Source organism: Lynx canadensis, chromosome A2 (genome assembly GCF_007474595.2).
Source record: "Lynx canadensis isolate LIC74 chromosome A2, mLynCan4.pri.v2, whole genome shotgun sequence".
Taxonomy (NCBI): Eukaryota; Metazoa; Chordata; class Mammalia; order Carnivora; family Felidae; genus Lynx; species Lynx canadensis.
This window is the reverse complement of record NC_044304.2, coordinates 12,207,994-12,228,334: the sequence shown is the minus strand read 5'-3', so window position 1 is coordinate 12,228,334 and position 20,341 is coordinate 12,207,994. Positions and strand designations below refer to the sequence as shown.

Genomic DNA, 20,341 nt, shown 5'->3' with positions numbered 1-20,341 from the left:
GTGGTGACCACTCCACCCGTGGGGCCACTGCCACCGGCCCGCGCGTCCCCTCGGGGGCCGGGCGAGTTCCACTACTCTGCTAAAGAAGGCTGGAGCTGGGATTCCACTCGGGTGAGTCCTCGGCACCGCCTGCCCCCCGCCACTGTCCCCTGGAAACCAACGTGTGTCGCAGCCGGTGTTCTGGACCCGCTTGTCCGTTCAAACCCACGAATCCCGCCTCACCTCCGGTCCCCAGAGCTCCTCCTCCACCTCCTCCAGGGCATCCTCCATGGACAGCGGGGCAGGCCTGTGGTGCCTGATGTACTGTGGGGCAGAGGACAGGGGGCCGTCACCACCGCCACCTCAGTCCACTGAGGCTTTGGGTGCTGGAGGCAGCGCCTGTCCCCAGTGGCTCCCGGGCAGGTGGGCAGAAAAAGACCATGACACGAAGCCACGTGACAATGCTGTGGAAAGAAGAGGAGAGACAAACGCAGACAGGCTCTGGCCAAGGCACCTGCGAGGGATGCGCCCTGACTGGGTCTGAGAGGGAAGCATGACCACGGCTGGGGGTGGGGGGAGCTGGGGAGTGGGGCTACCGGGGGCGCCCTCAGGGCACACGGGGCGGGCAGAAGGGCCCAGAGCAGGCCGTGAGGAGCCACGGGGGGCTATAGGCAGGTGACATGGTCAGATCACTTCAGCTGTATCCCACCAATCGGTGTGTATGACCAACTGAAGTCAAAGAACCCCCGTGGGGGTGTGATCATCAGAGTCCAGGATGCGGGAAACCGTCGAAGAAACAACCTGTTTACTTGAACAAATGAACTGCAAGGAAACATCAAAGAGATGGGGCAGGGGAAACCCGTAAGCAGGGGTTCTCAAAGTGGGTCCCCTGTGGGCACAAGGGGGAACACCCGCTCCCAGGCCCACCTCTGCTGCCAGCGGAACCCTGGTGGCCCTCGGGGTCTGATGCCGCTCCGAGCCAAGAACCACCGCCCTAAGCCCTAATCGGGAGGCTAAAAAGACCCCAAACATTGATGTACAGGCTTTGGATTCTGAAGAAACAAATAGCAAAATGTTCGACTTGCATGAGCCAAGTGGGAATCTACCCCTGGATATCCACCAATACTAAGAAAATAAGAAAAGTTCATTTGGTTTGGGTGTTATAATGATACTGTGACCATTTTGTTCCAAAGTCCTTAGTTTTAAGAACTACAAAGCAAGATATTTGTGGATAAAAGGACAGAAATGACCGTGCAGAAGTTCATGTGGTGTGATGCCATCTCTAGAAACATTATCATATCTAATACCTAGTATGCTATATGTCTTACAACATATAGTATGAAACATACATAATATTGTGTATTTCATACATAATGTTCATATTTTACACAGGGAAAATCTAAAGAATATCAAATTCTCTCTGAAGTTATGGAGGGCTTTAAAAATTACCTACCTCTGTAACAAAATTTTTACAAAATGAGAAGAAAATTTTTACAATCGAACAAAAATTAAATTTAGGGGGGAGTGAGAGGTGAGTGTGACAGTCTTGGCACTTCAGCCCACAGGACTGGGCAGAGCTTGGGGACGGGTCTGCAGAGGGACAGGAGCCCTCACCGAGGAGGTCCCCTTTGCTCCAGGGTCACACACAGCCTAGCCAGCCGCAGCCCACACCAGGCTGCCTCTCGCTGCCCCCGTCCCATACTGCTCTCGCCAAGGACGAGGACAGCTCCTTTCCCTAGGACTGTAGGTGACTGGGCCCACGGTGTCCCTGCTGCCCGGGCTGAGCCCTGTCCCCCTTTGCGTGCAAAGGCCCCTGCCCTCTCTCCCAGGAAGGGGGTGTGTGCTGCGGTCACCTGTTTGGTTTCCTCCAGGGTGTGGTAGTGGAAGGAGTCTCGGTCCAGGGACTGCAGGAGGGACATGTGCAGGTGCCGGCTGGCCTCCACGAACTGCTGCGTCAGGCTCAGCTGCTGCTTCAGCATGTCGTTGAGCGCCAACGCGGCCGGGCTGTAAGCTGTCAGGGCTGTACCAGCTCCGTGTCACTCCGCCCACCTGCCCGCCTGTCTCCCCAAGGGTGAGACTCTGGGCCACCCACCCCCCCTCCGCCCCCACCCCGCGCTCAGCAGCGTCCCCGCAGGGCCAAGGGGGGCTGCCTTCTGGAAGTGCTGCCACCAGAAATACTGCTGTCTGCGGGCTTGTGTGGGACCCTCAGGAGCTGCACGTGGGATGCTCGGCTCCCAGGCAGAAGCGGAAGCCTCAACTAAACGTCCCACCCGCGGGAAGAAGTCTAGGAAACCCCAAGTTCTGCAACCGCACGATGTGAATCCTGCTCGCACCACTGAGCTGGACACTGAAAACCGGGTAAGAGGAGGGGCGCCTGGGGGGCTCAGTCGGCTAAGCGTCCTGGCCCTTGGTTTTGGCTCAGGTCATGATCTTGCAGTTCGTGAGTTCCAGCCCCATGTCGGGCTCCGTACTGACTGACAGTGCGGAGCCTGCGTGGGATTCTCTCTCTCCCTCTGCCTCCCCCAACTTGTGCCGTCTCTGTCTCAAATAAACTCTTAAAGAAATGGGTAAGAGGGTAAATCCTGTTATGTATCTTTAAACATAAAACTAAAATACTTAAAATTAAAAATACAATTAAAGGGGCTCCTGCGCGGCTCAGTCGATTAAGCGTCTGACTCTCGGTCTCAGCTCAGGTCGCGATCTCATGGTGCGTAGGATCGAGCTGACAGCACAGAGCCTGCTTGGGATTCTCTCCCTGCCCCTTCCCTACGTGCACTGGCTGTCTCTCTCTCTCTCTCTCTCTCTCTCAAGAATAAATAAGTAAACTTGGAAAAATACAATTAAAAATAAAAATAAAAGTTTTATTTAAATTCAAAATATGTTGAAAAATGGAAGCTGTGTAACTGTTAGAGATGATCATTGTCAGACTACAAGAAAACAGAAAAATCTCTGAGATAATAGCAAGCTAAATGGAAGAGTTTTTTGAAAGGATACAAACATTTCAATTGTTACAACCTGTGCATTTTTAATGTCTTCATCTTTAAAAAAATTGAAAATGGCAGGGGCGCCTAGGCTCAAGTCGGCTAAGCAGTCGACTTCGGCTCAGGTCACGATCTCACGGTCCGTGGGTTCAAGCCCCGTGTCGGGCTCTGTGCTGACAGCTCAGAGCCTGGAGCCTGCTTCAGCTTCTGTGTCTCCCTCTCTCTCTGCCCCTCCCCACTCATACTCTGTCTCTCTCAAAACCAAATAAACGTTAAAAAATTTTTTTGTTTTTAATTGAAAAGGGAAAAAAAAAAACCCAAGTCCTAGATGGACCTTTGTTTGTGCCCTGTGAGCCACCAGTGGCCCCGTGGGGACCTGACGTGGCCTGGGCTCCCTCGGCAGCTGCTGGGAGGGCCTTCCCCCTGCCCCAGGCTGGACCGGGCCTCCCTAGGACCCCACAACTCCCCCAGACCCTGAAAGGAGTCCAGGCCTGTGGCCGCCACGCTGGCTCACACTCAGGACCTGCCGAGTGTCCTCAGGGGAAAAAGCACCATGTATTCTGGACGCGAAGGCTCAGAGGGGAGCGCGCAAAATAAAAGCAGCGTGGCGGGGGCGGAGGGCCTAGAGGTGTGTTACTCCCAATATTCCTGTCTTATCCGACACGGGTGTCCTTTGGCAACACGGACCAAAGGTTCTCAGACACCCAGTCTGTCGTCAGGGGTCCCAGGAACCGGGGCAGTTGCCTGTGACCATGTCACCAACAGACTCCCCAAACCCAGCACTGAAGTGGGGCAGCAGCCCTCCCGGCGGGGGCAGCCCTGCAGCTAAGATGCGTCCACTTCACCGCAAGGACCCGCTGAGCTGTACTGTTTACCTTCTATGGAGTCCGCGCTGATGACGTGGCTGGCAACGGGCACGGGGTCCACGTAGGCACCTCCCAGAGCCGGTCCGACGGCCGCCACACTGGGCCCTGTCCCAGAGACAAAGGGGGAGGGGCTGGTGGGCAGGATTCAGAGCGACTCTCATCAACGGATGAAATAAGCTACACGAGTCTGTGCTTTCCTCTCCCGAACAGGACAGCCACCTTCTTGCTTTGTTAACCTCCTTTACGATTTCCCCAAACCTGCCTCCGTCTTTCTGGAGGCGTCTCCTGGTACAAGTCTGCTGAGCGGGCTCAAGCCATCACCGCAGTCCGTGACATCATGCCCTCCCCTCCTTCTCCCCTCCATCCTTGGGGCCACACGAAGGCTTCGGAATGTTCCCGGGACTCTGATAAGCTGGTTGATTTAGACTGCTGTTTTCCTCTTTCAGTATCAGGCCTAGTCGAGGAAAACGGCACCAGCTGGGTTTTACCAAAGGGCTCTTTAAGTCGCAAAATAATACAGACAGAAACGCGCACATTTGTCAACAACAGGCTACGTTGTCAGGCAGCGGGAGGACGTGGAGAGGAGCACAGAGGCTTCTACGTCAGAACTGGGCCTCCACTACCCTCGAAGGCCTTCTAGTGATCTGACTTGGCACGTCTGACTGGCTTTCCTCCCCGAGAAATGAGAAAATGGTCACGACCTACCCCAGCGTGCAGCCCAGGCTGAGACACGGCTAAGCCCCCCTGAATCAAAATGAATACAGCAGGTGAGAGTGTTATACACCCTCGTGCAGTCCAGGAATAACCCTGGCTACGCTGTGGGCAGCGACCTAGACGAGAAAAGAGAGCAGGGGGATGTTTAAAAGCAAGGGACCTTTCCACCCAGAAGGGCCAAGACTGAAACTGGAGACAAGACAGACACCTGGAAACTCACACCGGCCATGAAGAGCAATGTCCCCTGCACCACAGAAGAGAATCCACCATAACACACCGCGCCGGGACCCCCAAGCCACCTGAGGACTCGCCGTCCCAGGTGGTGGTTCCATGCTCAGTGCCGTCCCCAGGCTCGCCCTGGGCACCACCAACATTTGGGGCTGGGTCATTTCCTGGCAGGGCCAGCCTGGGCACCGCAGGACGTCGGGCAGCATCCCTGGCCTCCACCCAGTCATGACAGCCCAAACTGGCTCCAACCTCACTGAGGTCCCCCGAGGGCAGGCTCATCACAGCTGAGAACCACCGCCTTAGTGCCTGATTCTGAAACCTTTCCGGATGTTTTAGAGCTCGGGGGGCAGTGGGAGACACCCAGGGCGGCTGCCCCTCGTCCTTGGAAGAGGGAACGGGGCACCGAGGCCCCCCAGCTGGTTAACAATGACAGACCCTGAAGCCTTCGTCATGCTTCCAAGGATGCCCGCGGCACGCGCCCTGGGAGCCGGCGCCTCCCCCCCGGGGCCCGCACACTTACCCTCCACCCACTGGTAGGTGAAGGCGGGCTCGAGGGTCTGCACAGCCGTCTCCTTCATGATGACTCTTGTAACGTCCCTGACTTGCTTTTTCCAAGGCTTGAGCGTTGGCAGGGGAAGGTCTGTCTTCAGGCTTGCAGAGAATTCTGACAGAGTGTCCAGCGTCCTTTCAGGAGACTCGGAACGGGCCCTTGACTCGGATGCTGTCGAATTTGGGGATTTTTCAAAATCTTCTGAGTAAGCCGAGCTCACTGTGCTGGCCGTGGGCTCCTGAGACGTTGGCCTCGGGCTGGAAGCATCCTCAGGCCCGGCAGAGGAAGCCGATGGCTCGCTCAGGCACTCTGAGATCTCGCTTCCAGTGGGAGGGCCCCCTGCCTGGGGACTTTGGCTGGATGCCTTTTCCCGCTGGCCTTCTTTCTAAAGGGAGGGTGGCAGAGGTCACGGGAAAGTGGTTTCGAACGATCAACACGCTCAAAGTACCACCGCAGTAGAATGGAGTGCAGGGTACCCAGGGGGCCCAGCAGGGAAGGGTCCACGCTGGTCCTTCAGGGGTTTTGAGCAGCCCCAGTACCGTGAGCAATATTCTTGAGATGCTTTGGGGCTGCTGTATTTTAACACTGATGGTGCGAGCATGTGTAGGGGGCACGTGGTTGAAATCCGTTACAATGTCATTATTATGTATTATTAAAACAGTGCCTGCAGGTTCCATAGTGAGGAGGTTACTAATATGGCAAGAACCACAATGGGGCACTATGATGAGTACAGGTCAGTGTGGTGTTCTTATGGGGCAGTTCAAGTGGGACCCGCTTTTTTTCTTTTTTCTTTTTTTAAGTTTATCTACTTTTATTTTGAGAGAAAGGGACAGCATGAGTGGGGGAGGGGCAGAGAGAGAGAGAGAATCCACACTGTCAGCGCAGAGCCCCCACATGAGGCTCAGACTCACGAACCGTGAGATGGCGACCTGAGCCAAGGTCAAGAGTCGCACGCTCCGCCGACCGAGCCAGCCAGGCACCCCTAAGTGGGACCTGCTTTAATCACCTGCTACGTTAACTAGCTTTATTCTGTTTTCACCTACATCAGGATCTCTCACCCGGGGCACTCCTGACATTTGAAGCCTAAACGCTCTTTGCAGTGGGGGCTGTCCTGTGCATTGCAGGACACTGAGCGGCATCCCTGGCCGCCACCCACCAGACGCCGGCAGCAATCTCCACCCCAGTCACGATAATCAAAACTGTCTCCAGACCTGCCAAGGGTCCCCCCGGGGGTTAGGCCAAGAGCCACAGGCCTAAAGGAAGCACAGTGCTACCAAGCGTCTCCACGTAACCTACCGTGAAAAATTAAGTTGGCTGTACTCACTTTCCGTTCCAAGTCTGAGTTCTCACTGACAGCTGGAGCCAGATCATCGAGGGATAAAAGATTGATTCGAAAATCTGTAATTAAAAATGCGACATGACATTCACTCATTTACATACCACACGGCATTTACCATTATGTCATAGGCACTGGGCTAAGTGCTAAGAATAGAATCACAGAAGCGTGCAGTCTCGGTCCTTACTAAGCCAGCACAGGGATCTACACGTGTTTTCTCTAACTAGGAAATGGTTTCCACTTTGCACCCGAGACTGTACCACAGTTAGCTCAGCTCTGTCGTTATGGTGCAAAAACCACCACAGACCACGTGTAAACAAATGGATGGGGCTGGGTTCCAATAAAGCTTCATTTCGGGGCACGTGGGTGGCTCAGTCGGTTAAGCGTCCAATTCTGGATTGTGGCTGAGGTCACGATCTCACGGTTCGTGAATTCAAGCCCCTGCATCGGGCTTGCTGCTGTCGGTGTAGAGCCCCCTTTGGATCCTCTGTACCCCTTTCTCTCTGCCCCTCCCCCCAAAAAATAAACATTTTAAGTGTTTTTAATGTTTGTTTATTTTTGAGACAGAGAGAGACAGAGCATGAGCAGGAGAGGGGCAGAGAGAGAGGGAGACACAGAATCCGAAGCAGCTCCAGGCTCCGAGCTGTCAGCACAGAGCCCGATGCGGGGCTCAAACTCACGGACCACGAGATCATGACCAGAGCCAAAGACAGACACTTGACCGGCTGAGCCACTCAGGCGCCCCAACAAATAAACATTAAAAAAAAAAGCCTCTTTAGTTATAAAAACAGACACTGAGCCAGATGAGTAGATGACAGCAACACAGTAAAGAATGTGTGGTGCCAAGTGTGTGCAAGGTAGGGGGGGTGGGGTGTGGGGACAACTCAAGCAGACATAAAACTAGACCCGAAGTGTCGTAAGTTCCCACTTAAAGCAAGTTAAGGGCACAGGAGCCCAAGGAGAACCAGCATTTGGCATGCCAGCTGGCCAGTCGCCAGTGCCTGAGACTTGGGAGTCTAGAATCCTCTGTGGAGTTCTGGTGTTCCAAACAGACCTCTGGGAACCCAACAGATGAGCCCACTCCTCTAGGTGGGTGGGCAGTGGACATCAGCCAAAGTTGGCAGCAACTTCTATTGCACAGTTCAGTTCAGGCTCTGAAACACGGGCAGGGGGCGGGGTGTGTGTGTGTGTGTGTGAGAGAGAGAGAGAGAGAGAGAGAGAGAAAGTTGGTAGGAACAGGCAAGAGTGGGGTCCTCTGGGCAGCAGGCACAGGGCTGGAGGCGAGAGAGAGAGAGAGACAGAGGGAGGTCCACACCACCTGCCTCCCGCACCTGCCCATCCTAAGCCCTAGAGTGAATCCCCCCGTCACCCCAGTCCTGGGGGCTCACGCCTCCTCCGAGCTCTCTGCTTCTGTCACTGCCATTCACGTGGCAGGCAGGTCCAAAGACACATCCCTGGACAAAGCGTCTAAACTAAAAGGCATCCACCTGGCCCAGGGCAAAGGCATAGGGGTGATTCTGAACTTGAGCACTTGGGAACAGCATTGGCACTGGCCGAGGAACATTACCGTCATGTAGGCCAACCCTAGCACGCACGCGCCTCCTGTAGCAGAGAGCCAGCTGACGGGCTTCACAGCCACTTCTGTGGCTCTGCCCCCACTTGACGGATGAGAAAACTGAGGCACAAAGCGCCCGAGACTTCACAACCGGTAAGAGGCAGGGCCAGGACGCCCACCCAGCTACGTCAGACTCAGAATGTGCTCACCACTGCCAGCTGCCTCCCTCCCTCGAAGCTACATCTGGACAAGGGAGGGCAGGGGCTGGCCACCAGGAGAGGCCCCTCCAGGCCAGCAGTGAGGACAGAAGGGCTGCCGGGACCGGCAGTGTGGACAAACAGCAGAAAGGGAGGAACCTGGGTCTGTCACCTGCCCCACCAGCCTATACCCGTCTTCCCATCCACATGATGAGGGAGGTGACGTGGGGCCAGGGGAGCAGGGACACCCACTTACCAAACCCTCGGGCCCAAGGATCAGAGCCACTGAGGGAGCTCAAAGGGGTATCTCACGTCGGCAGCCAAGAGCCCATCCCCCTGCGTTCTCCGACCCTAACAAGGGCACCGGAAGAAACCACCCTTCATGGCAATACTTCCCCCCAAACCCCACCCCGATAGAGCTTCTACTGCTGACCTCCCGGGGCATGAACACCCACATTAGTCTGTGATGGGATTCAGGACACGCTACCCCAAAATACAGCACCTAGGCCTACTGAATATCTCAGACGGGAGGGAACTTGAACATGGCACGCGCTGCAAGAATCCTCTGCCCTTCTCCCTTGACCTGCTGCAAGGGTCTCATGTGAGAAGTGCCCCCCCCCCCCGGCCGCCACCCAGAGGAAAGGAGCATCCCGTTTCCAAGACAGAGGGACCCCAAGAGGAATCACAGCAGGCCTTGCCAAGTCTGCCCCCATTTACCACCCTTAGCTCGTTTCCTTTTGTCTGATCACGTTTTTCCAGTACCTTCCACTCCTCATCGAGCCTAGAGTAAAAACGCTCACACACTTAACTGTTTTTTTTTTTTTTTCCAGGTCTGGTTTCCTTAGGAAGGCTCTGTGTCACGTAAAACTTACGTTGAATATTTAACATCTATTTAATAACTGTATGCTTTTCTCTCAATCTGTCTTTTGTTGCAGAGCTCCCGCCAGGAACGTAGAAGCGTAGCAGGAAAAAGCTCTTTTTTCATCCCCTACCAGAGTCACGAGCTACGGGTCACCCAGCACACAGGGGGCAGGGCTTGTGTTGGCCTGTTTGCTATCGTCTTCTTGCTAACACAACCCTTGGCACGTGCCAGTGCCCAGCAGGCCCTCAAGACACAGTTTAGGGGCGCCTGGGTGGCTCCGTCAGTTGTGCGTCTGACTTCGGCCCAGGTCATGATCTCACAGTTCGTGGGTTCGAGCCCCGCGTCGGGCTCTGTGCTGACAGCTCAGAGCCTGGAGCCTGCTTCGGATCCTGGGTCTCCCTCTCTCTCTGCCCCTCCCTGGCTCATGCTCTGTCTCTCTGTCTCTCAAAAATAAACACTAAAAAAAAAATTAAAAAAATAAAGACATTTTAATTTGGGTCTCACAATGAAGCACCCCAGAGGGAAGACATTAAGTGTTGGGTACACATCTTTTCTTTCTCCTTTCTTTCTTAAATATGTGTAATATTGGGATAAAAATAATATTGAATAATTTGAAATAACAGAAGTGTCTAATTGTGACTGGTTAGAGATTTACTCCCTTTTCTGAATATAAAAAGGAAAGGAGGTAAATTCCTCTTTCACCAAAAGAAAAATCGCGTTGCCTTTTTGTCGTATGTGGCTCTAGGATTTTGTTTTCAGGTTATTGCTCTGTAATTGGTCAGGGTTACTGAATGAAAACACTAAAGACATAACATGGCACAAAAACAGACACTCAGATCAATGGAACAGAATAGAGAACCCAGAAATGGACCCACAAACGTACGGCCAACTAATCTTTGACAAAGCAGGAAAGAATATCCAATGGAATAAAGACAGTCTCTTCAGCAAGTGGTGCTGGGAAAACTGGACAGCGACATGCAGAAAAATGAACCTGGACCACTTTCTTACACCATACACAAAAATAAACTCAAAATGGATGAAAAACCTAAACATAAGACGGGAAACCATCAAAATCCTTGAGAAGAAAGCAGGCAAAATCCTCTTTGACCTTGGCCACAGCAACTTCTTACTCATCACGTCTCCAGAAGCAAGGGAGACAAAAACAAACATGAACTATTGGGACCTCATCAAAAGAAAAAGCTTCTGCACAGCGAAGGAAACCATCAGCAAAACTGAAAACTGACGGAATGGGAGAAGATATTTGCAAATGACATATCAGATAAAGGGTTAGTATCCAAAATCTATAAAGAACTTATCAAACTCAACACCCAAAATACAACCCAGTGAAGAAATGGGCAAAAGACATGAATAGACACTTCTTCAAAGAAGACATGCAGATGGCCAACAGACACATGAAAAAATGCTCAAAATCACTCATCATCAGGGAAATACAAATCAAAACCACAATGAGATACCACCTCACACCAGTCAGAATGGCTAAAATAAAAAACTCAGGCAACAACAGATGTTGGCAAGGATGCAGAGAAAGAGGATCTCTTTTGCATTGTTGGTGGGAATGCAAGTTGGTGCAGCCACTCTGGAAAACAGTATGGAGGTTCCTCAAAAAACTAAAAATAGAACTACCCCACGACCCAGCAATTGCACTACTAGATATTTATCCAAGGGATACAGGTATGCTGTTTCGAAGGGACACATGCACCCCCATGTTTATAGCAGCGCTATCGACAATAGCCAAAGTATGGGAAGAGCCCAAATGTCCATCAATGGATGAATGGATAAAGAAGATGTATACATATATATATGGCCAGAGTTCATTCTTTTTGATTGCTGAGTAATACTCCATTGTATATGTGTGTGTGTATGTGTGTGTGTGTGTGTGTGTGTGTACATATACATACATACATATATATATATATATATACACACACACACACATATATATGGAGGGACCAAGTCTCTCTCTCTCACACACACACACACACACACACATATACACATGTGTATATATATATGTGTGTGTGTGTGTGTGTGTGTCTGTGTGTATACATATATATATGCGTACATACACACATACAATGGAGTATTACTCAGCAATCAAAAAGAATGAAATCTTGCCATTCGCAACTACGTGGATGGACTAGAGAGTATTATGCTAAGCGAAATTAGTCAGAGAAAGACAAATATCATAAGACTTCACTCATATAAGGACTTTAAGACACAAAACAGATGAATATAAGGGAAGGGAAACAAAAATAATATAAAAACAGAGAGAGGGACAAAACTAAGAGACTCTTAAATATGGAGAACAAACAGGGTTACTGGGGGGGCGGGGTGTGGGAGGGGGGATGGGCTAAATGGGTAAGAGGCATTAAGAAATCTACTCCTGAAATCATTGTTGTACCATATGCTAACTAACTTGGATGTAAATTAAAAGAAAAAAAAAAAAAGCAAAAATCTGACTTGGCTCCTCCACCAGGAAAGGTGGTCAGGAAGTAGAGGGGGTGGCATGACCGATGCATTCCCCACGGCAATACCCAGTGACCCCCCCCCCCCACCAGGGACCCTCTAGGTGGTCTTGCCCCTCCTGCCTAGGGTGACAGGTGGGCACAGGGCCATGGGTTACCATTCAGGCTGTCATCGGCAGCTTCTGAGGGCGACCGATCGTGAGGCTCAGGCTCACTCCTTCCGGGGGAGAGCTTGCCATGTGGCGCCATGGAGGCTGATTTCGAAAAGGTGCCAGTGATGGACAGTGATGCTGTGCAGGCGGCTGTGTCCCCTGAAGCGTGAGTCTGTGGGGAGCGAGCTTTTGAGCGCGTGCCGCGAAGGGTCCCGTCTGCTGACTGTGAGGCTGGCAGACATGATGTCCGAAATGGCTTTGGGCCGGGAGGTTCCTCACTGGGTAGTGAAAGGATTCTTGGTTGAGTTGGGATCTGATCCTACTTTGGCGGAAATAAATGAAATTAATTGTCAAACAGGTGACAAGGAAGTCCTTATCACTGAATAATGCGGCCAGAGGAGGGCAGGCCAAGGATGGGCGATCAAAGAGTTCTCTCTCTCTGGGCCCCTTTCTTTCTCTCCCTTCATCTCTAGAAGTCAAGGTACAACATTTAGACAAGATAATATTGGGACCAGAAACACTGCACAAATAATCAGAAATATCACATGGCTTTCAAACAAATTTGGTTAATTACACCGTTTCTAAATTAAGGCCCCTGAGTGCATGATCTAGGAAAGCCTGACCCTGCAGCAGAATCAAAATAAATGGGCAGATTTTTTCCCCCTTAAAATGCAGCCTTTACATCACTTTATACCCACTAAGATGGCTCTAGTAACAAGTGCTAGCTCTAATAACCAGCGCTGGAGAGGGTGTGGAGAAACTGGAACCCTCGTGCACTGTGGCCGGGAACGCAAAACGGCACAGCTGCTTTGGAAAAGTTTGGCACTGCTTCAGTAAGTCACACAGAGAATTACCACAGGACCCGGTAATTCCGCTGGTAGGGAGAGCCCCAAAAATTGAAAACAGGGACTCAAACATACAAATGCTCCTAACAGCACTATTCACAAATAGCCAAAGGGTGGAAAAGACCCAAATGCCCATCAGTGGATGGTGGATACAGAAGATGTAGTATATTGACACGATGGAATATTACTCGGCCATGAAAAGGAAGGAAACACTGACTCATGTTACGATGTGGATGAACCTCGAAAACATTATGCTCAGAAAAGCTGCCAGTCACATAGGACCACGTACTGGATGATTCCGTGCATGTGAAATGTCCAGAACAGGCAAGTTCATGGACACAGAAAGCTGATTAGTAATTTCCAGGTGCTGGAGGGAGGGGAAAACAAGGAATGATCATTTAACAGGTACAGGGTCTCCTCAGGGGTTGATGGAAACGTTCTGGAATTAGACAGAGGTAGTACACTGGCACGACATCACGAATGGACTAAATGGCACTGAACTGTTTGTTTTAAAAATGTTAATTTGAGGGATGCCTGGATGGCTCAGTCGGTTAAGCATCCGACTCTTGATTTCAGCTCAGGTCTTGATCTCCCGGTTTGTGGGTTCAAGCCCTGAGTTGGGCTCTGTGCCGACAGCGTGGAACCTGCTTGAGATCCTCTCTCTCCCTCTCTCTCCCTTGCTCGAGCTCTCTCTCTCTCTCTCAAAATAAATATATAAACTTTAAAAAATAAAAAAGGAACGAAAGTAAAAATGTGGATTTTAGATTATGTGAATTTCATCTCAATTTTGAAAAACAGAAACGCAGCTGTCCCAAGTTTCCTGTGCGGCACCACGATCTGTCATACAAAGTGCAGACCTGTGCTGCGCACACTTACTCCAGATATTGCAAAACTGCCTAATGTCCCAAACCCTGTCACCTCACGGCAGGCCCAAAACAGGCAGCCGTGATTGGCTAGAGCCCAACGGTTCCTTGTCAAATCCCTTCCTCAAGTAGCTTACGGGTGACGGCTGCTGTCAAGCCTTTATAAAGCGCTGTGACACAGAGTGTAGACGCGAGGCTTGGTTAAGAATAAATACACGCAGGGGCACCCGGGTGGCTCAGTCGGTTAAGCTTCCAATTTCGGCTCAGGTCATGATCTCACGGTTCATGGGTTCAAGCCCCGCGATAGGCTCTGTGCTGACAGCTCACAGCCCGGAGCCTGCTTTGGAGTCTGTGTCTCCCTCGCTCTCTGCCCCTCCCCTGCTCACATTCTGTCTCTCTCTCTCTCTCTCTCTCTCAAAAATAAACATTAAAAAAAACCAAACAAAGAATAAATACATGCAGGGGAGCCTGGGTGGCTCAGTTGGTTAAGTGTCCGACTTCGGCTCGGGTCACGATCTCACAGTTCGTGAATTTGAGCCCCGTGTCGGGCTCTGGGCTGACAGCTCACAGCCTGGAGCCTGCTTCGGATTCTGTGTTTCTCGTCTCTGCCCCTCCCCAACTCATGTGTGCTCGCTCCCTCTCTCTCTCTGTCATAAATAAATAGTAAAAAAAAAAAAAAAAAAAAAAAAAGAATACGTAAAAACTTACCGAGAATACTTTTGTTTGTTCTTTCTCACTGACTTTGGAGCTGACGAAACGCTGATTCGTGTATGTTTCTTTTTCTCTAGAAGATTCTACCAAGCCTCCTAGCAACTCTTTCATTTCCTCCTCATCGCTGTCTGGAGAATCTAGTTTTCTAGTGGGTTTTTTCTCTTTGGGTGTTTGAAAACTCCTCCCTTTTCCACAACGTGTTTCAGGGAATCCATTTTCAACGCGTGGTTCCCTCTTCTTTAGAAACCTACTGACCTTCCCACTCTGTGTGCCGCTCCCGGCCGTGGGAGTTTCATGGGCTTGTTTCTGGGTTTTCTCTGGGCCGTGTGAGGAAAGTCCGACTGTGCTCCTGGGAAGGGCTGTATCTGCGCTCCTCGGAAGACTGTCCTCGGGGGTCTTCAGGTCAGATTCCACATCAGACAAATCCGCCTGAGCTTTACGATTCATGATCTTGGTTTCCAGCTGAGCCAGTTTTGTGAGCGCAGCGCTGGCCCTGAGCTTCGAGGCAGTGATCGGGGGTCTCCCCGAAGACAGTCTGAGCCCACCCTCCACAACAGCATTCTCTTTCGGGAGTGAGTATTTTACACCCATAGTTTGGTGTCCTTTGAGAAATCTGCTGTGGCCGGGTGCTATTTGGGTAAGACTTCTACCGATTTTCAAGTTTCTGATTTCTTCCATTCTTGAATCCTCTAAGGAAAGATCACTAAAATCACCAAAAATATTGCGCGTCGGATGGCCGGTTCTTCTTCTGGAAGCCATTCTGGGGGGGGGGGGGGGGAAGAAAGAAAACTTAGAGTAAGAATACCTTACCTGGTGTTCATACCATGCATTCAAATCTTTCAAGGCCTCCCATTTTATTTATTTATTTTAAGTTTATTTGTTTTTGAGAGAGACATACACAGCGAGGAGGGGAGGGGCAGAGAGAGAGAGGGAGAGAGAATCCCAGGCAAGCTCCACAAGGTCAGCGCGGAGCCCGATGTGGGGCTCGAACTCACAAAACTGTGAGATCATGACCTGAGCCGAAACCAAGAGTCAGTCGCTTAACTGACTGAGCCACCCAGGCGCCCCTCAGCACCTCCCATTTTAAAGATCAAATCTTTCTTTGCAGTCTGCCTGAAGCGCTCCCTTCAAGCCCCATGACGGCAATGAAAATGTCAACACCCAGTACCACTGGCTGAACTACCGTTCAATGCCAGGTCTTTTTTGACATTTATTTAAATTCAAATTAGTTAACACGTAGCGTGGTATTGCTTTCAGTAGGATTTAGTAATTCATCGCTTACATATAACACCCCGTGCTCATCCGAACCAGCGACCTCCTTAATGCCCATCACCCATCTAGCCCATCCGCCCACCCACCTCCCCTCCCGCAACCCTCAGTTTGTTCTCAGCGTTTAAGAGTCTCTTATGGTCTGCCTGATGCCAAGCTCTTAAAGGAGACACGTTGCACGTCAGACAGAAGAGCCAGCGCCTCTCAGCCTCCAACAGTGAGCCCGGCGCTCTGCTCAGAGCTGTATTATCTGTTTTAATCCTCATGCAACCTTGAGGCAGCTAGTGTCACCTCCCCCCACCAGCTCCCATTTTAAAGAGGACGTGAAAGAAATAAAAGCACCTGAAGGTTAGGTCACCGGTTAAGGTCACTGGTCAAGGTCCCCTGGCTGGTGAGCAACAGAGCCAAATTCAAAGCTCAGGTCCGATTCCAAAGGCCCCCTTGTTCCTGACAGAGCTCCACTGCCTGGCCAGTGACACGACCACTACTCCAAGAGTCCTACTCCCCACTGGCTCCCCACATCAGCGCTCCTCCTTTATCCAAGTATCCTCAGCTCTCTCACAAGGAACTGCTTAACATCAGACTGTGTACTTAAGGACCCTCCCCTCCGCAGAAAATCTCACTTCACTTTAAGGGTAAAAACCACCTGGGGCGCCTGGGTGGCTCAGTCAGTTGAGCGTCTGACTTCGGCTCAGGCCGAGGTCTTGCAGTTTGAGAGTTCGGGCCCCGCGTCAGGCTCTGTGCTAACAAACAGCTCAGAGCCTAGAGCCTCCTTCAGATTCTGTATCTCTCTCTCTCTCTCTCTCTCTCCCCCTCCCCTGCTCACGCCCTGCCTCTGTCTCTCAAAAATAAATAAATGTTAAAAAAATTTTTTTAAAAATAAAGTTTAAGGGTAAAAACCACGGCCCTGGAAGGGTGGAGGGGCTACAGACGGACACAGCAGCACCCACCCAATGTTGATCACGTGTTGTGCGCACACGCTGGTGAATGGCCTTCAGCGGGGCGGGGTCAGTGCTTTCATCATATTTTCAGTGTTCCTGCGTGCCCCTGAAAGAATAAAAAAGACCCACCCCAAGAATTAAAAAGGTTTCAAAGAAGTTTAAAGTCGCAAAAAAAAAAAGATGGAAAAATATGGCATGGGTGTCTGTGCATTTGCTGCAGCCCCTTTACTAAGGAACTCAGCAACAGCAATGAAAATGTGAAAAGCAGAGGCCCGGCACCCGGGCAATTGAAATTTGCCTCCGATTGCACTCTCAAATGCACATTGATGTGTATGCACGAGGAATGTCATGGCAGCATTGTCTGTACCCCTCAAGCACTTGAACCCATCCGTAAAGAGCCGGGGAAATCCAGAAGACCACGTGCAGACAAGCGAGTGCTACGCAGCCGTGAAAAAGCAATGAGGGAGATCTGTGTGCATAATGTCGTCTCCAGCGTAATATGTGAGGCAGAAAAGACCAGGTGCACAACCACTGCTCGTTTCCATCCTGTTTGAGTGTTTTAACAAGGCCAAGTGTTATTTTGTTGTTTAAAAAGAATTCACTGTGAGACCTGAAGGAGCCTTTTTTCCCATCCCTGTCCACTTGGAAAACAATCTTATGAGGATTACCAGATTAAATACAGGACACCCAGGGACATGAATAAGATAAAGACTAATTTTTTTTAAGAGAGAGAGCATAAACAGGGTAGAGAAGCAGAGGGAGAGAGAGAGAGAATCTTTTTTTTTTTTTTTAAGTTTATGTACTTACTTTGAGAGAGAAAGCAAGAGCACACACACACGAGCAGGGGAGGAACAAAGAGAGGAGAGAGAGAGAATCCCAAGCAGGCTCTGCCCTGTCAGCACAGAGCTGGACACAGAGCTCGAACCCGCAAACTGTGAGATCATGACCTGAGCCGAAACCAAGAGTTGGACTTTTAACCAAGTAAGCCACCCTGACACCCGGGGTGAAAGAATCTTAAGCAGGCTCCATACTCAGCACGGAGCCGAATGCGGGGCTCGATCTCACAAGCCTGGGATCATGACCTAAGCTGAAGTCAACAGTCGGACGATCAACTGACTGAGCTACCCAGGTGCCCCAATAATTGTTAAAAATAGAAGTATGACCCACATATTTTTATACTAAAAAGTAGTATGTTCCAAATAGTTTCATACTAAAAAATTATTGGTTGTTTATCTCAAATTCAAATTCAACTGGGTGTCTCATACTTTTATTTGTAAAATCTGGCAACCGTCTGTCTTATGCACGTTTCAAAGCTGAACTCAGGGGCACTGAGGTGGCTCAGTCCATTAAGTGTCTGATTCTTGATTTCAGCTCAGGTCACGATCTCACGGTTCGTGAGTTCCAGCCTGGCATCGGGCTCTGTGCTGACACCATGGAGCCTGGTCGAGATTCTCTCTCTTCCCCTCTCTCTGCCCCTTCCCTGCACTCGCTCTATGTCTGAAAATAAATAAACTTATTAAAAAAAAAAAAAAAAAGCTGAACTCAAATGTTTTGTGAGAGGAAAAACATTGAACCCAGCCCTAAGATTCTGTCTGCAGAAGAGTGAATCGTTTTTCTTTGACTCTGTTTTTCTGCGTGGCGTACCTGCTTGCTCATCCCCATCTGGGTACTTAGAGCGCCTCGCACAGGCCTGACCACAGGGGTCAGTGAAGGCGAAACCAACCACACCTGACAGAAACAGTGCAGGAGTCCTAGCCTGTGTGACGCTGGGCAAGTTACTTGACCACTCTGTGCTTCGGCTTGCTCATCTGTAAAACGATGACAATTATTCCCTTCATAAGATTCCTATGTTCATTGTAGGACATGGAATAAATGGTAAGATTTAGATAATAGTGTTTGGAATACCTGCATTAGTGGGCTTTTAGCAGGAAGGACGTGGTAAAGAGGAAGTAGAGACTGCTGGAACGTCAACAGCTACCTTGGTTGATATTTTTCTAACTGAGGCTCAGGAGGTGACTCAGCCCCCACCATTCTGTGGGTCAGAGGGAAAGCCCGACCACCAGGCCAGGTTTAACAGCGTCTAGTTTTTCTGAAAAGTTTCCCTAGGTTTAAAAATAAATCAACAATGGTTACAACGGCAAGTTTTATGTTCTATCCATTTCATCACAACTAAAATCGATATATTTTTAAAACACAATTAAAAATAAACCTATGGGCAAAGGATATGAACAGATACCTCGCTGAAAAAAAAAGAAAACATACAAATGGCCAATAAGCACATGAAACGATGTTCGACATCACTAGCCATTAGGCAAATGCAAATCAAAACCACCAGATCCCAGTTCACAGCCACTAGAATGCCTACAATCAAAACCACAGATGGGGCGCCTGGGTGGCTCAGTCGGTTAAGTATCCAATTTCGGCTCAGATCATGATCTCACGGTTTGTGAGTTAAGCCTGAGTCTGGGCTCTGTGCTCACAGGGTGGAGCCTGGAGCCCGCTTCGGATTCTGTGTCTCCCTCCCTCTCTGCCCGTCCCCCACTCGCATTCTGTCTCTCTCTCAAAAATAAACATCAAAAAAATAAATAACTAAATTAGAAACTGTAGATAATAACAAGTGTTGCTGAGGATGTGAAGAAATTGGTGCCCTCATACACAGTCATGGAGCATTACAACGGTACAGTCACCAATCTGGAAAACAGTCTGGCAGTTCCCATGTAGCCAAAGGTGATTGAAATGTATGCAAATGTTCATATTAATTATTATTCATAGTAGGCAAAAAGTGGAAACAACCCAAAAGTCCATTAACTAGTAAATGGATAAGAACCGAGGTCCATCCATCCAATGAAATACTATTCAGCATTAAAAAAAAAGAATATGGATACATACAACAACATGCATGCATACATCTCGGACACATCATGCTAAGGGAAAGTAACCACATACTGTATGACCCCATTCATAAGGATCATCCAGAAAAGGCAACTTTATAGTCAGAAAGCGCATCAGTGGTTGTCCGGGGCTGGGAGTAGGAGCGAGGAGGGACTGCAAAGGGCCAGGAGTGATATCCTTGGGTAGACAGAAAAGTTCTAAAGCTGGATCTTGGTGACGCTTGCCCCACTTAGTAAACTTAGTAAAGTAACAGAGTTGTGCACTTACAAGGGGTGGATTGTACGGTAGGTAAACGCATCCTCAATAAAGTTGTTAAAGATAAATAAACCTGACTTTGAACACACAGGCGCCTCTCACGCCATCGGGCTCTTCCCACCCCCCCAACTGCCCCCCCCCTCCCCACCACCGGCCTGGAGCGACCCACCCCGGACCACGATCCCAAATGGGCCCCGACGGGGAACCAGGCGTGAGGCCCCTACCCTCCCTCAGCCCGACAAGCCCAGCTCCAGAACGTTCCCCATTTCCCGCAACTCCTGTCCCAAATCCGGTCGCCAAACCCGGCAGCAACCGGACCAACCGGGCCAACCTCCTCCCACGATGTCCATCCGCAGAGGCCGTCGCTGCGCTCCCGGCTAGACACCCCGGCCGGATGGGACCGTTGCCCCCGGCAACTGCGCCAGGGCGGAAGAGACTACATATCCCAGCGCGCGCCGCGCCCCGAGGACCAATGGGGCCTCACGTCATAATCGCGGCACGTCGGGAGGGTGGTAGTGCCTGGGCGGGCCCGGCGTGCACTGCGCGGTAGGGGCCAATGGTGCCTCAGGTCACAATCGCGAGGCGTGACGGGAGTTGTAGTCTTGGGACGGTCTGGCACTTCGCCGAGACCGCTGGGAGCAAAGGGGCGTTACAAGAAG

The 20,341-nt window shown here is 50.6% G+C and overlaps 1 protein-coding gene across 9 annotated transcripts; it reads right to left on the bottom strand.

The window, feature by feature from the left end:
* Positions 1 to 94: 94 nt before the first annotated feature.
* Positions 95 to 20,086, bottom strand: CA2H19orf44 (chromosome A2 C19orf44 homolog). Of its 9 annotated transcripts, none has more exons than XM_030303587.1 (9): positions 18,180 to 18,972; positions 16,545 to 16,641; positions 14,323 to 15,085; positions 11,913 to 12,225; positions 6,643 to 6,716; positions 5,289 to 5,703; positions 3,836 to 3,931; positions 1,833 to 1,999; positions 95 to 303 (listed from the first exon to the last, which is right to left on the bottom strand). In XM_030303587.1, the coding sequence occupies exons 3-9, from the start codon at positions 15,082 to 15,084 to the stop codon at positions 199 to 201; spliced, it is 1,932 nt and encodes a 643-aa protein (XP_030159447.1). In that variant the 5' UTR covers position 15,085; positions 16,545 to 16,641; positions 18,180 to 18,972; the 3' UTR covers positions 95 to 198. The 9 variants fall into 9 exon arrangements, with proteins under 9 accessions (XP_030159447.1, XP_030159381.1, XP_030159376.1 ...); XM_030303521.1 differs by lacking the exon at positions 95 to 303 and adding an exon at positions 20,014 to 20,079 and having other exon boundaries at positions 547 to 1,999; positions 18,180 to 18,637; XM_030303516.1 differs by lacking the exon at positions 95 to 303 and having other exon boundaries at positions 547 to 1,999; positions 18,180 to 18,343; positions 18,441 to 18,972.
* Positions 20,087 to 20,341: the final 255 nt, after the last annotated feature.

What these genes read in the sequence shown, in the direction of transcription:
- CA2H19orf44 (XM_030303559.1), bottom strand. Translation starts at nt 15,084, where the DNA reads ATGGCTTCCAGAAGAAGAACCGGCCATCCGACGCGCAATATTTTTGGT. An exon ending in TGCCGATGACAGCCTGAATG is followed by an intron (nt 6,717 to 11,912) that starts GTAACCCATGGC and finishes TTTTAATTACAG; the next exon opens with ATTTTCGAATCAATCTTTTA. An exon ending in CAGCGCGGACTCCATAGAAG is followed by an intron (nt 2,000 to 3,835) that starts GTAAACAGTACA and finishes GAGCTGGTACAG; the next exon opens with CCCTGACAGCTTACAGCCCG.